Here is a 14,905-nt window from a genome sequence, read left to right on the forward strand (position 1 = left end):
CAACATAGAAGTCATAAGCATTTTTCGAAACCTAAATGCATAAGTGATACAGACAGATGGACGAACAGACGGACGGACAGTGCAATCACTATATGCCCTCCTTCAGGGGCATAAACATTGCCTTGTAACTCAACTTTATTATAACGTGTTTAATATAACAGGCTCCAGAAAACCTGAACACTGCTTGGGTTAACAATAGGGCCAATGCTTGTATTTTTCATTTTCCAAGGGTAAACTTAAGTTGTTCTGAGTGAAAATATTACCTTGAAATATTGTTCAAGTGAAAATATGAGATTTAAATGAATATGTGACATTTGATGATATTTTTTTTTAATAATGAGTACAATGACTAAGCATGAATCAAAAGTAATATTTACTCTTCAACACTTTCAGTTCTTGTAATGCTTCCATGTATATTTACAATGGGCATAAACCACAAAGAGAGCACAAATTGGTCCTTCTCATTTTTATTCATTTTTGTAAGTTTGTACAAAACTATCTAAAGAACAGATCGACGGCATCTGTAAAGAAGTCCACAAATCTCACATGTTAAGAGAGTTAATAAATATGGACGATGACCACTATGTTTACATGACTATTTGAAATATGGGGACACATTTGCTACAGCATGATGCATATATTCATGTACATGTTAATTGTGCACGCATATTACATGCATTTCATGCCTCTTTAAACAACAAGTTGCTAGGCACTTTGACAATCTTCAGCCATACAAACAGATGCCCAATCAAACTTACAACGGCCTATATAGACAAAATTTAGAGTTTGCAAAAAAGGTTTTGTTAATTATGGTGAATCACTGAGGTAAAGAGATAATTTTGGAATCCTGAACAAATTAGCCAATGTAATAATTCTTATAAATAAATATACAAGTATCTCTTTCATGACAAAAATATAATTACATACATTGGCCACCGTTTTACGGGTGATTATACATCAGAGTTAAATACTGCAGATATTACAAAGCCAAATGAACTAACAAATATACATTAAACATCAAGGGGTAAAACATCTTAGCAGAAGAAGAATAAATATCAAAATATAACAGAATTAGCAACAAATTCATATATTGTTTAAGCAAGTAACAAATTGCCAAAATTAATAAAGATGTGACAAAGTGCATTATATTCCACACACAAAATTAGCATAGCATACACGTATTTAAGATGACAACATTAACCAAAACAATCATGTACTATAATATTTAATACGGCCAGCATCATATGAAAATGAGTCTTATGCCATATGAAGCCATGGAGCCTTGTGTGTCTTTATAGTGGACAGAATAGCTACACTGGCTAAAAATGATGTAAGACCCTTTTTTGCATTACGCAGCTAATATCAAATATACATTTCAAAGGGAGGGGAAGGGGGGATTACCAAAATACTACTACCAAAATAACTTAGTGGCTCCATCTTTGACTACATGAACTCAACTTATACATTTTTTTTCATATCGGAAGATTAAATTAGTCACAGGACAAAAATGTATTTTAACTCTAAGCAGTAACCTAGTTGTTACATCCAATTCTGTACATTTTACATACAAGTAAGTATCATATTTGTTTGGTTTGTCAATAACAGTCTTATACAACACAGGTTAGATTTGTTGAGGGATGGATGGACTAATCATACAACATGTATTAACCCTATGTACAGAATATGCATCCAAGAAAACATGAGCTGTGCTCTGAGAAAAGTGGGTTTAATGCATGTGCATAAAGTGTTGTCCCAGATTAGCCTGTGCAGTCTGCACAGGCTATTCATTGACAACACTTTCCGCCTAAACTACATTTTTTCCTTAGAAGAGATTTTCTTTCATCGAAAAATATAAAAGTGGAAAGTGTCGTCCCTGTGCCAGCTGCAAAGGCTAATCTGGGACAACACTTTACGCAGAAGCCTTAAACCCCCTTTTCACATAGCACAGCCAACATTTCAATCTTATAAATAAAACTCGATCCAAACAGGAAAGTATACACATTTATACAAGCACATACCGATGACGGTTCATTTACAAATGCACATGAAATAGGACAATTACTATATCAAGATTTTAAATAAACATTTAACAGCAGACAAATTCACAATTACTACAAGTATTTTACATAATTACACATTTGAATAAGATCTATAATAGCTTTAATACAGCAAAGAATAAAAATTGCATTTACTCCTGAACAATCATCATAAATTTATGTGAAAAATCTTGCAGCACTGGAAATAACATAATTAAACAATCTTCTTAATATGCTTTGGACCTTCTGATGCAGTTCTGAATATGATTTTCTTCTTGTCTAGAAAACAACTTTTACTACGTTGTTAAGAGAAAGTTACACAAATGGCTTTAAACAACTTTACAAAAATTGTCAGAAAACAAGACAATTTAATAAAAAATTGCTAAGAATTTCATAAAAATACAAGTTTAAACATTTTCACAACACAGAAAACGTCTTAAATAACATATGTAGACATGGTTTCACATTCTTTATACCGGTAGAGTAAGCTGCCCTTTTCTAAGTGGTCAAATGGTGAAAAAATGCTGGTAATTTATATCGATTTAACATAATTATATCTAAAATGTCCGCTGTTATAATTTGATGTTGAGTACAGTATAATGAATGTGAGCTGTGCCCTAGGAAAACGGGGCTTAATGAATGTACGTCTGCACAGGCTTATCAGGGACAACTCTTGCTGCTTTCATGAAATTCTTCGTTTAAATGAAGTATTTTCTTAATAAAATTTTATTTTGTCAGAAAGTATCCTCCCTTGTTAGCCTGTGTAGACCACTATAGGTGATCTCAGACTTCACTTTAATTACATGCATTAAGCCCCATTTTCCAAGAGGAAGGCTTTGTATCATTTTTACCTCAAACAGCAGCGGAGTTGGCAAATATATAATCATAAATCCGTATAGCAGTACATTCATAATCAATACTGATTGAATGGATTGTGACAAGAAGTTTTGATAATCATTCTTTTCAAGAGGTAATGGCGTCTGAACATGCGAGGATATGGGTAAAGGCTTGTGACAGTGATGGCAGTAGGTGTCAGCTTTCAGCACACAGTAGCAAATGTCCAAACATTCAATATGAATTTTGGGCTGTATCAGCAGTAGAAAACCTTTTGTTTTGTCAGCCAACAGTGTATGGATTATTTGACAGCTCAAATTGTGTTTTCTAGCTTTAATGGTCGCCCACAACAAAATAGGTCAGACATCCAAAGTAAAGGCTGTCTGAATGAATATCTTGTTTGTTAAATTTTATTGAAATATTTTGTTCTTTCACAACCATAACATAATAAATAATTAATTATTACCGACATGTTTGTTTGCCACTTTAAAAATTGGATCAACCAAGTCATTGTTATCATTTGAATTACATGTGAATGCAAAATAAAACAAAACATTAGGCCCAACTTTTAAATATATCCATGAACTATATACAAACTGGAAATCCATCAATTAATTATATCTGTAAATATATCAATGAATTACACCTAAATGTAATACCCATCACTAAATACCATTTAAATGTGAAATTATGAATGAATTATTTCTTAAATGTAATACAACATCTAACAAAACCGTTAAACCAATTAACAAACAAAAGACATAAAAACACACCGTTATTCATATAAACAAATATCAAGACAACAGAATCTCACACCTGTGGTTCAGGTACCAACACTGAAAAATTGTAGGTGGTACATTAGCCTCGTATTTGTTACATGAAAGTTGTTTACAAATTACTGCCAATGATAAAAAGGAAAAGGCATTTTTTTGTTATTTTATTACAATATTTTAACTTGTTTTTATATTCAATAAATAATGATTTTATGCTCTGATGCGTAGGGAAATCCAAACTAAGGCAACATTAACTAAGTGAAAGAATTCTTTGTTGATTAATGAGGAAAATTAAGTCGATTATTACATGATATAACAAGAATATATGTGAAACTTATGGATGCTCCCCGATGATGCGCTTTGCAATCAATGTGTTAATAACCACCTTAAACAAAAGAGTGCCGGAAAAATATATTATTAGCCTCAGTGACCTTGACCCCAGTGACCTCAAACCTCATCAAAAGGTAGAGGTCCATGCAAGGTACCTACATGCCAAATATGAAAGAGATTGGTTAAGTATTGAAGGTGCTATGAGAAACTGTAACAAAAGAGTGACGGAAAAATCTATTATCAGCCTCAGTGACCCTGACCTTGACCCCAGTGACCTCAAACCTCATTAAAAGGTAGAGGTCCATCCAAGGAACCTGCATGCCAAATATGAAAGAGATCAGTTAAGTATTGAAGGTGCTATGAGAAACTGTAACAAAAGAGTGACGGAAAAATCTATTATTAGCCTCAGTGACCTTGACCCCAGTGACCTCAAACCTCATCAAAAGGTAGAGGTCAATGCAAGGTACCTACATGCCAAATATGAAAGAGATCGGTTAAGTATTGAAGGTGCTTTGAGAAACTGTAACAAAAGTGTGACGGAAGTAAGGAAGGACAAACTGGCAACGATATGCTCAGCCGAAATTTCGGGGAGCATAAAAATATTTACCATTGAAATAAAAGCTATATTTTACTGCTCTGATCTCAGGTTTAAGACTTGTTTTTGCATGGTTAATTGGTGGTTTTACAATATAATTTTGATCTTCAAGCATCTGGCTTGAATATGCCTGTTAATATTAGTATAAGAGTAACTTTTAAATTGTATATAATTGTAATGTATGAACCACACACAGTTTTTTTTAATCAATCCAGTGTGGAAGAATTAAATAAATATGTACACAAAAAACACCATGTAACAATAAATTTATCACAAAGAAGACTAAAAAAAGGATTTCAAATCAAAATTATGAATCCCTTAATAACGTGGCAAGGGTTACAGTACACTAAATGTTTACAGCCTATAAAATTGCCAAAATATGGGCAGCCATCAGTGACAATTTAACGCTTGGCCAGAAAAAAGACAAAAAAAATTTAACAAAATGCTTTAACTACATAAATACTCTCATTTAAAATAATCAACAGCAAACACCAAAGAAGATATGCATGTATTTTGAACTATAAATGTAGTTATACAATAGGTAACATAATCTAAAGGATAAATAAACAACATGAGCCTCGCTCTGTGAAAACGGGGTTTAATGCATGTGCGTAAAGTGTCGTCCCTGATTAGCCTGTGCAGTCCGCACATGCTAATCAGGGACGACACTTTCCACTTTTATGGTATTGTTTGTTTAAAGATAGTCTCTTCTTTGAAAAAAATACATTTTAAGCGGAAAATGTCGTCCCTGATTAGGCTGTGCAGACTGCCCAGGCTAATCTGGGACAACACTACCCACATGCATTCAACTTCCTTTTCACAGAGCACGGCCCATTATCTAATGTTAGTAATGTATGTCATAACTTGGACCTAACAATTTAATGTGTAGAATAATTATCAATTAATGCTGTTGTTTGCGTTTCACTTTGAATGTGTAGTCTCACATGATCTCAAATAATTATTTAATGCATTATATCAATTTATAAATCAAAACACTAAGATGATAGTTTAATCGAAACCATATTATTCATTAACAGCCATTTGAAATGCAGTGGACAAATTATCAGTATTAATCTGGTTTTGCACAGTGGATATGACATTGAAAATACCAACATTAACAACCACTAACATGTTCATTTAGAAAAAAAGCAGTCATTATCTAGACGTACATCCATATTTTGACTTTGTTATCACATGATTTACAAAACAAAGTTTCAATCATGCAAACAATAAAAACACTTCAAAACACTGCATTCAAACTCGACCCATCTATCACTGAATGGGGGACCCCTGTTAATCAATTACAACCAATACTTTGTGAATTTTGCAAACTATCATACCCATACAATATGCCTAAGATATACATGGAGATCAATTTGTACTACACATGGTCATAATGATTCCTGTAAAGAATGGATACTATTCTGAGTTAATCTTTTTACTCAGTGTAGCCATTCTTGCTTCGAAAAAAGAAAGAAATACAATTTCATAAATAAATTATTCTTTTAATTTGTTGACAGTGTAACAGTTTAACTTCCAAAGAAGGGAAAACTCCAATCAAAATTATGCAGCAACATACCTTATTTCAGAACATTTTAGCCATTATGGAGGCTACCTTTTATGTCAAGTCTATTTACCTACCTATATACAGAAATAATAGTAAGATTATACATGATACATGTTCTCACATTATGTCCAGAATCTGCCACAAATCTTGCTTAAAATTCACTTATCATCCATGCACCTTAAGACGTAAGTACCAATCTATCTGATGAACCTCTTTACTGACATATAGCCCGACATCATTGAACTGGCACTTGTGAACTTCATAAGCATTAATTTCATGAATTGATTATTTACTTTATTTGTAGCCGGTTTTATTCTTGCACATTTTCTACGAGATTAATGAGATCATTACAGTATACTTGTTAAGATAACATTTGACCTATTGCATTCGCTTCTAGTATGGAAACTTATTTACTTCTTGTAACAGTACTGTAATCTATTCCTGTATAAAGGTCAGAGCCAAGTTAATATTGGTGAGCTATATGTGTGTCTTCACTGGGTAGACCTTCGAAAACATCCAAAATATCTATTCTGTAACCATGAAAAGGCCAATAAGCTAAGACCCAATAACATTGACTAAATGACAAGGACCAGATGAGCTGCAAAAATGTGTCTGACACCACATGGGCTCAGCATAGCTCAAGAACAGCCTGCATATTAAGCCTTTCCCACTCAGAGGCAAAGTGAAAATGGCTGTATGCAAACAGCATAAAACCAGAACAGCCTGCGAGTAACTTGCAGCCTGTTCAAGTTATATGCTGCTTGCTGCTCATCAGTATCTTAGGGTTGCAAATGAAGCCCTTAAAACTTGAATTTAGTAAGAAAGGTCTTTAATTAAATATAACTTTCTTTCTAAGGGACTTGAAATGCGTAAAAATACGTATCTTAGAGGTAAAGGGTTAAGTGAAGGTTGGTAAGAAGCTTCCCTGCTATTTAGTCACCAAAAGATCTGTGGTGTCATAGGCTGACAGTAAAGCTTAATGTGCTGGCTGGTCTGGAGCTGTGCTGTCCACATATGGAATAAGACCAATATTCCCATGACATGTTACCATAAATTGACCAGTAACAAAAGATGGTGTTTTATACATCTGTGGTGACAGTGATGTGTGATACCATGTATGATACCATTAGGAGAGAAGCCAATAAGGCTTGCACTACAGAAAATATTAGTGCAAGACCTTTGGGAACAAAGTTGAATGTAAATCAGTGACCACACTTACTGCAAATACTCATTTAACAGTTTGCACTTAGGAAATTAACATTTCATATTCAATGTAAATTAAGTTTTATGTACAGAGGAAGTTTTAGGAATTTTACATTTCACTTAAAATGTGGTGTAAATGTTTCATTTATAGATGGGCAAAGCTTAGAGTTCAATAAAAGCAGACCAATGAAGGAGATAAACGGGCAACACAACAGAGATACCTGACATTGACATGGAAACATTTTCATAATGACTAGAACGTCAGTAATTAGCCTGATTTAGTTCAACGAGTTGAAAATATCAACAACATCCTACATATTATTTATACTCACATTAAAATACATTTTATTGTCTAAAAACTAAAGGCAACAACACATAATTATGCTAGTTTTCTGATGTTTATCTTTACCATGTAAAACTAGAGTGGTAACAAGGTTTTAATATAGCTACACAAGGAAAAATGCCTTGCCCTTTAGCAGTCAACCAACCTGAACCATTTTCAAAACTTGTCCAAGATATCATTGGGACAATTCTTCTGACCAAGTTTCATGAAGATCGGAAATAAATATGGCCTCTAGAGTGTTAACAACGCAAATGTTGACAATGGACAACAGACAAAAGGTGATCATAATAGCTCACCATGTGCTCAGATGAACTAAAAATACATCTATCCCAAAATGAAATAAAAAAATGAGAAAAAAAGTATTATAAAGTTTTTGAACAAGGCTACAACAGAAACACAGAGGAGATTTAGCTTAAAAACAATAGTACGTCGTAAATAATTTTGTTTACATTTTATACAATACCGGCTTGACTAACATTTAAAAATAAGATGTGATGGAAAGTTCCAGGACTATAAGGTCAGAAAAAATATCATTTCATGACAACTGATGATATAAACTAAATAAATATCAAAATGACTTGAGGAAATTGGTTTAATGATGATAAATGACATGCACTACAAATGAAAATGACTATAAAAATGTTGTGACAACTGAGCACATAAATTACATTATAATGATTAAAACTCTTGATGGAGGGTGAGAGAATCCCTTGGACATTTGGTCATTTCCTGCGATGCTTTCTGTGTCTGTGTTGATGGTAGAGCGATGGATGAAGGCTCACAACGGAATCGAGAGGTAGCTGGCCTATGGGAATGCTTCGAATGTGTAAAAATGGCACCTGAGATTCGAACACCCATTCGTCTGGTATACTGCAACATAGAATCATGTTCATTAATGAAATGCTGCAGATCTGGCTTTATTCATAAAGGGTTAAATTTTCATTTTGTTTTGCAAATGTAAGTGGTAACTGTAAAAGGCATGAATGTGTTCAAACTTCCTATTGTACATGTGTGATACTGTTTTTCACACTCGGCTTAAACATCAACAAATTGAAAACTAATGTTATGCAAGGTTATTCAGAATTATGTTTATTTGAAATTAATAAATCAGTAAATTGGACAGTCATGATGGCCCTTAAGCGCTCACATGTGTTAAATGTGCACCAATGTTTGAAGTCTTAACTTGGTAACCTATTTTTTTCACTGCACATAAACCACATTAAAACATGGTATTGAAATGGTCAAGATAAATATTCTCGACAAGTGTCATCAAGATTTTTGTCCTAATTATGGCCTCTCGAGTGGTAACAATGCTTTTTTTGACCTTGTGACCTGATTTTATAACATAATTGACCCAGATTCGAATTTATCTTTAAACAAGAGGGCCATGGTGGCCCTGATCGCTCACCTGATAAGGAAAACTGCCCCCCCCCCCTGGCAGCCATGTTTTTCAACAGACCAGAACTATTTTCAAACTCATCCAAGATATCGTCAGAAAAAATGTTCTAAGTTTCATGAAGATTGGACAATAAATGTGACTTCTAGAGTGTTAACAAGGTTTTACTATACACTAAAGCCATATAAGGTAAACTGCCACGCCCCCTGGCGGCCATGTTTTTCATTCAACTGGAACCATTTTCGAACTCATCCAAGATATTATTGGGACACATGTTCTGACCAAGTTTCATGAAGATTGGACTAAAAATGTGACTTCTAGAGTGTTAACAAGGTTTTACTATAGCCATATTAGGAAACTGCCACGCCCCCTGGCAGCCATGTTTTTCAACCAACCAGAACCTTTTTCGAACTCGTTCAAGATATCATTATAACAAACGTTCTGACTAAGTTTCATGAAGATTGGACAATAAATGTGACTTCTAGAGTGTTAACAAGGTTTTACTATAGCCATATTAGGAAAACTGCCCCGCCCCTTGGTGGCCATGTTTTTCATCCAACCGGAACAATTTTTGAACTTGTCCAAGATTTTATTAGGACACATGTTCCCACCAAGTTTCATGCAGATTGGACTAAAAATGTGACTTCTAGAGTGTTAACAAGGTTTTACTATAGCCATATCAGGAAAACTGCCACGCCCCCTGGCAGCCATGTTTTTCAACCAACCGGAACCATTTTCGAACTCTTCCAAGATATTATTGAGACACATGTTCTAACCAAGTTTCATGAAGATTGGACAATAAATGTGACCTTTAGAGTGTTAACAAGGTAAATGTTGACGACGCACAACGCACGACGGACAAAGGCGATCACAATAGCTCACCATGAGCACGTTGTGCTAAAAAATGTCAAGATAAACATTCTGACAAAGCTTGATCAAGATTGCGTCATATATGTGGCGCCTAGAGTGCTTACAAGGTTTTCCTAGGATTTGTCTGGGTTACCAATGATAAACATTCTGACCAAGCTTCATCAAGATTATGCCATAATTGTGTCTGCTTAGAAGGCAAACAAGTCTTTGTAAGGTTTGACCTCATGACCTCATTTTAAAAGCAAGTGACACAGATTCAAATTCCACCTAGATATTTGTACAGATAAATATTCTGACCAAGTTCCATAAGGATTGGTTGACAAATGTGGCCTATAGAGAGCTAAACGTTGACAGCGCACAGAGCACAACGCTGCACATAGGGTGATCACAATAGCTCACCTTGAGCACTTTGTGCTTAGGTAAGCTAGCAGTCTTATGTTAAAACAGATTAAATGGCAATGTATGTGTAAAATCTAAACAACCCTAAATAAGTTAAAACAAATTGAGTCAAATGCATATTAAGTTTGGTAAGTTCGTTAAACTTTCTTTAAATATTAATTCTCAAAAATCGAAGTGCAACTCCCAGAGGAGAGAACTTGGCTTCATTATACCATTGTATGATAGACACTAGAATCTGCAAAAAACATATTTCAGTATTTAATCTGACTTAGCTTTTGACCTCACATGAACCAGTACCAAAAGCAGCCTAGACATGATTGGGAAAACTGTTCTGACAATGCTTCATAAAGATTGGAAATACATGTGGCCTGTAACAAGGCAAATGTTGACAACAAACAAAGCACGGCAGACAAAAAGGACCTGGTGATCACAAAAGCTCACCATCAGTAAATTGTGCTCAAATGAGCTATCAAAAGGGCCTGAAAGGCCCAAAGTCGCTCACCTGAGATACAAAGGAACTGACCTGTTCTCTGTGCAACCCAAAATATCATAAGAACCAATGTCGCAACCATGTTTCTTGAAGGTTGAATATATCCTTTGGACAAATCTTCTGACCAAGTTTCATGATGATCGGAAAATAAATGTGGCCTCTAAAGTGTTAACAAGGCTTTACTATCGCCATATAAGGAAAAATGCCCCCCCCCCCTCGCGGTCATATTTTTCATCCAACTGGCATCATTTTCTAACTCGTCCAAGATATTATTGGGAAGAATCTTCTGACCAAGTTTCATGAAGATCGGACAATAAATGTGGCCTCTAGAGGGTTAACAAGGTTTTACTATAGCCATATATAGCCATATACAGGCTTTTTCCGCCCTATGCCACGGGTCCGAAATTCGGCCCCATTCCCAATGCAAATCTGGTTGTTTTTTCCCAATTGAAAAAAAATTCCCAATTCCAAAAAAAAAAAATTTTTTTTTTTTTATTACCTTAAAATATATCAGTTAACCTGATCCGGTGTAGAAAATAGAAAGTGTTGCATAATTAAATTATCTGTTGCCTTGAATTTGTTTTAAAAACTGTAAAATATGTTAATGATTATATAAGACTTTCCTTATTTTCCTCAAAATCCAGTGCTTCGCACAATTTTTTTCACCTCAAAAAAGGCCAGGCCTTTTCCCCAAATTCAGATTAAAAAGCCTGCACTTATCTCACATGTTCATAATACTTTGTAAAATTGTAATAATAAGTTATCAAAATAGTCGTTATTTACCAGTTAACGGCTTCTTTGAAATGTAAGAAACACTATTTACATGCGATAATTTTTCCCAATTGAGCCAATTTTGCGAATATTTTTTTCCCAAAATGGGGATTTTCACGACGTGAAATTCCCAAAATTCCAGTGTGGCGTATTCCCAAAATGGAGGGAAAAAAGCCTGATATAAGGAAAAATGCCCCACTCCTTGGCAGTTATGTTTTTGAATCAAACGTAACCATTTTCAAACTCATCCAAGATATCATTGAGACCAATCTTCTGACCAAATTTCATAGCTATATAAGGAAAATTGTCCCGCCCCCTTGGCAGCCATGTTTTTCAACCAACCGGTACCATTTTCGAACTCATCCAAGATATTATTGGGATGAACCTTCTGACGAAGTTTCATGAAGATTGGACAATAAATGTGTCCTCTAGAGTGTTAACAAGGTTTTACTAAAGCCATATATAGCCATATAAGGAAAAATGCCCCGCCCCTTGGTGGCTATGTTTTTAAATTAACCAGAACCATTTTCGAACTTGTCCAAGATATCATTGAGGTAAATTTTGTGACCAAGTTTCATGATGATTGGAAAATAAATGTGGCCTCTAGAGTGTTAACAAGGTTTTACTATAGCCATATAAGGATAAATGACCCGCCCACTGGCCGCCATCAACCAACTGGCATCATTTTCGAACTCGTTCAAGATATTATTGAGAAGAATCGTCTGACCACGTTGCATGAAGATCTGACAATAAATGTGGCCTCAAGAATGTTAACAAGGTTTTACTATAGCCATATAAAGCCATATAAGCAAAAATGCCCCGCCACTTGGCAGCCATGTTTTTCAAGCAAACGTTACCATTTTCAAACTTATCAAAGATATCGTTGAGACCCATCTTCTGACCAAATTTCATGAAGATTGGACAATAAATGTGGCTTCTAGAGTGTTAACAAGGTTTTACTATAGCTATATATGGAAAAATGCCCCGCCCCTTGGCGGCCATGTTTTTCAACCAACTGGCAACGTTTTCGAACTCGTCCAAGATATTATTGGGACAAATCTTCTGATCAAGTTTCATGAAGATCGGACAATAAATGTGGCCTCTAAAGTGTTAACAAGGTTTCACTATAGCCATATATTGCCATATAAGGAAAAATGCCCCGCCACTTGGCAGCCATGTTTTTCAATCAAACATAAGCATTTTCAAACTCATTCAAGATCATTGAGGCCAATCTTCTGACCAAATTTCATGAAGATTGGACAATAAATGTAGCCTCTAGAGTGTTAACTCAAATGTTGACCCCGCACGACGGACAAAAGGCGATCACAAAAGATCACCATGCGCACAACATGCTCAGGTGAGCTAAAAAGAATTATCACTGGTATTACATAAGTACTCCTCGTATTATTTTCATAACTGTACAAAACACCAATTCTGTCTTTAGACCTACAGACCTAGACAAGAATGCAAGAAAGGACAGAAAGGCGGTAATGGGTGACATCTTTATGTTTCTTTATATTGTTTGGAGGGTAGAACAAATCTACATTTAATTCTGCAGTGGTCAAAACAGATAATTCCACAATTGTAATTGCCTCTAAAAAATTTCTGTGTTACCACCACACTTATAATTATCCTCCGTAATTATTTTTTTTATTGAGAAAAAAACGTTTGTATAATAATCAGAACATACACATCTTCGGGTGTCCAGTGTAAAAGAAATTGAGCTTTCCCTGAAGCATCCTTCCGTCGTGCAATCACCTGAAACATAAAAACAACTATACCTCTGGTGATATTCATTGGACATAAGAATCACCTAAAACATAACAGCCATACCTCTGTGGATATTCATTGGACACAAGAATCACCTGAAACATAACAGCCATACCTCTGTTGATATTCATTGGACATAAGAATCACCTTAAACATAACAACAACCATACCTCTGTTGATATTCATTGGACATAAGAATCACCTGAAACATAACAACAACCATACCTCTGTTGATATTCATTGGACATAAGAATCACCTGAAACATAACAACAACCATACCTCTGTTAATATACATTGGACATAAGAATTATATTTAAGCCGTGCTCTGTAAAAAAGGGAATTAATGCATGTGCGTAGTGTTGTCCAGATTAGCCAGTGCAGTCCAAACAGGCTAATCAGGGACAACACTTTCTGCTTTTATGATATTTTTCGTTTCAAGAAAGTTTCTGCTTAGCAAAATTTGAGTTTAGGCGGAAAGTGTTGTCCCTGATTAGCCTGACCTAACTGCACAGGCTTATCTATGACGACACTTTACGCACATGCATTAAACCCACTTCACAGAGCACGGCACAATTATATTTTGGAATAGAGGAATTTGATCTACAGTGATTTAGATGCGCAATAGCAATAGGTTTTTAGTTGACAATAGAATAGTAAATTAGATGTGGATGCAATTTTACTGACCCAGATTATCATTTTCCTATATTCTTGTAATTTTGACCTGACTTATAAAGTGAACATATCGAAAAATGGCCAATTTCATACCCCCTGACTTAAGAGCGGTTAAACATATGACTTACTTCTTATGGAACATGGCTGTAATTGAGAAACTGTTGCCTTCATCTTGCTACTCAGTCAGATTTGTGTCTGACGTGGAGTTGCCAAACGTCCTTGTCATGTACTAGATTTATTATTGCATTAAAAAGAAATAGACCAGAATGATTTTTTACATTGTTGTTTTATTAAAACAAATTAAAACAAAAGAATGTTTTGAGAGAGACTTTAACATTTTGTGTTTGCAACACTAGTAAACTATAACAAAAGACAATGGAGCAAAGATTTAAAACATACATGTAGAAACCAGTATGGCATGTACACTGATTTTTCTAAGGGAGATGACTGGTAATGCTAAACAAAAAGAAATTTAATTGGATTACCTCCCTTGAATAGCATTTACATATTGCAGCACATTAACTCCATAAATCACAATGCAATTACAATATTATAATAGAAGTAAAACATTATATTCCATACATTACTTGTTGAAGGATGTTTGAGCTCAAGACAAATCTACATATGGTTATAGCATGTAGCATTTAAATACGAGTACTTTAAGAACCATAGAATGTCACAGTATGTCAACATGATGTTAACAAGAGCTGTCAGAGCACATTGAACTCATATATTGCTATGGCTCTGTCAGTGGTAGGTCAATGACCCTACATGATAATCATTCATAAAACATGCTTGCAGATCTGACATTAAATGTTTGTACTAGTAACCGAGATATTTTATACAAGTAATTGT

At 34.8% G+C, this 14,905-nt stretch overlaps 1 protein-coding gene across 1 annotated transcript in view; it reads right to left on the reverse strand.

The window, feature by feature from the left end:
- Window positions 1-451: 451 nt before the first annotated feature.
- Window positions 452-14,905, reverse strand: part of LOC127850339 (zinc finger protein aebp2-like) — an 87,624-nt gene continuing 73,170 nt past the window's right edge. The window contains exons 5-6 of the mRNA XM_052383316.1: window positions 13,298-13,365; window positions 452-8,551 (exon numbers count right to left, since the gene is read on the reverse strand). Of these exons, the coding sequence (XP_052239276.1) occupies window positions 8,404-8,551; window positions 13,298-13,365 (216 nt within the window). The 3' untranslated portion in view covers window positions 452-8,403. The remainder of the gene's footprint in view (window positions 8,552-13,297; window positions 13,366-14,905) is intronic.

Source organism: Dreissena polymorpha, chromosome 11 (assembly GCF_020536995.1).
Source record: "Dreissena polymorpha isolate Duluth1 chromosome 11, UMN_Dpol_1.0, whole genome shotgun sequence".
Taxonomy (NCBI): Eukaryota; Metazoa; Mollusca; class Bivalvia; order Myida; family Dreissenidae; genus Dreissena; species Dreissena polymorpha.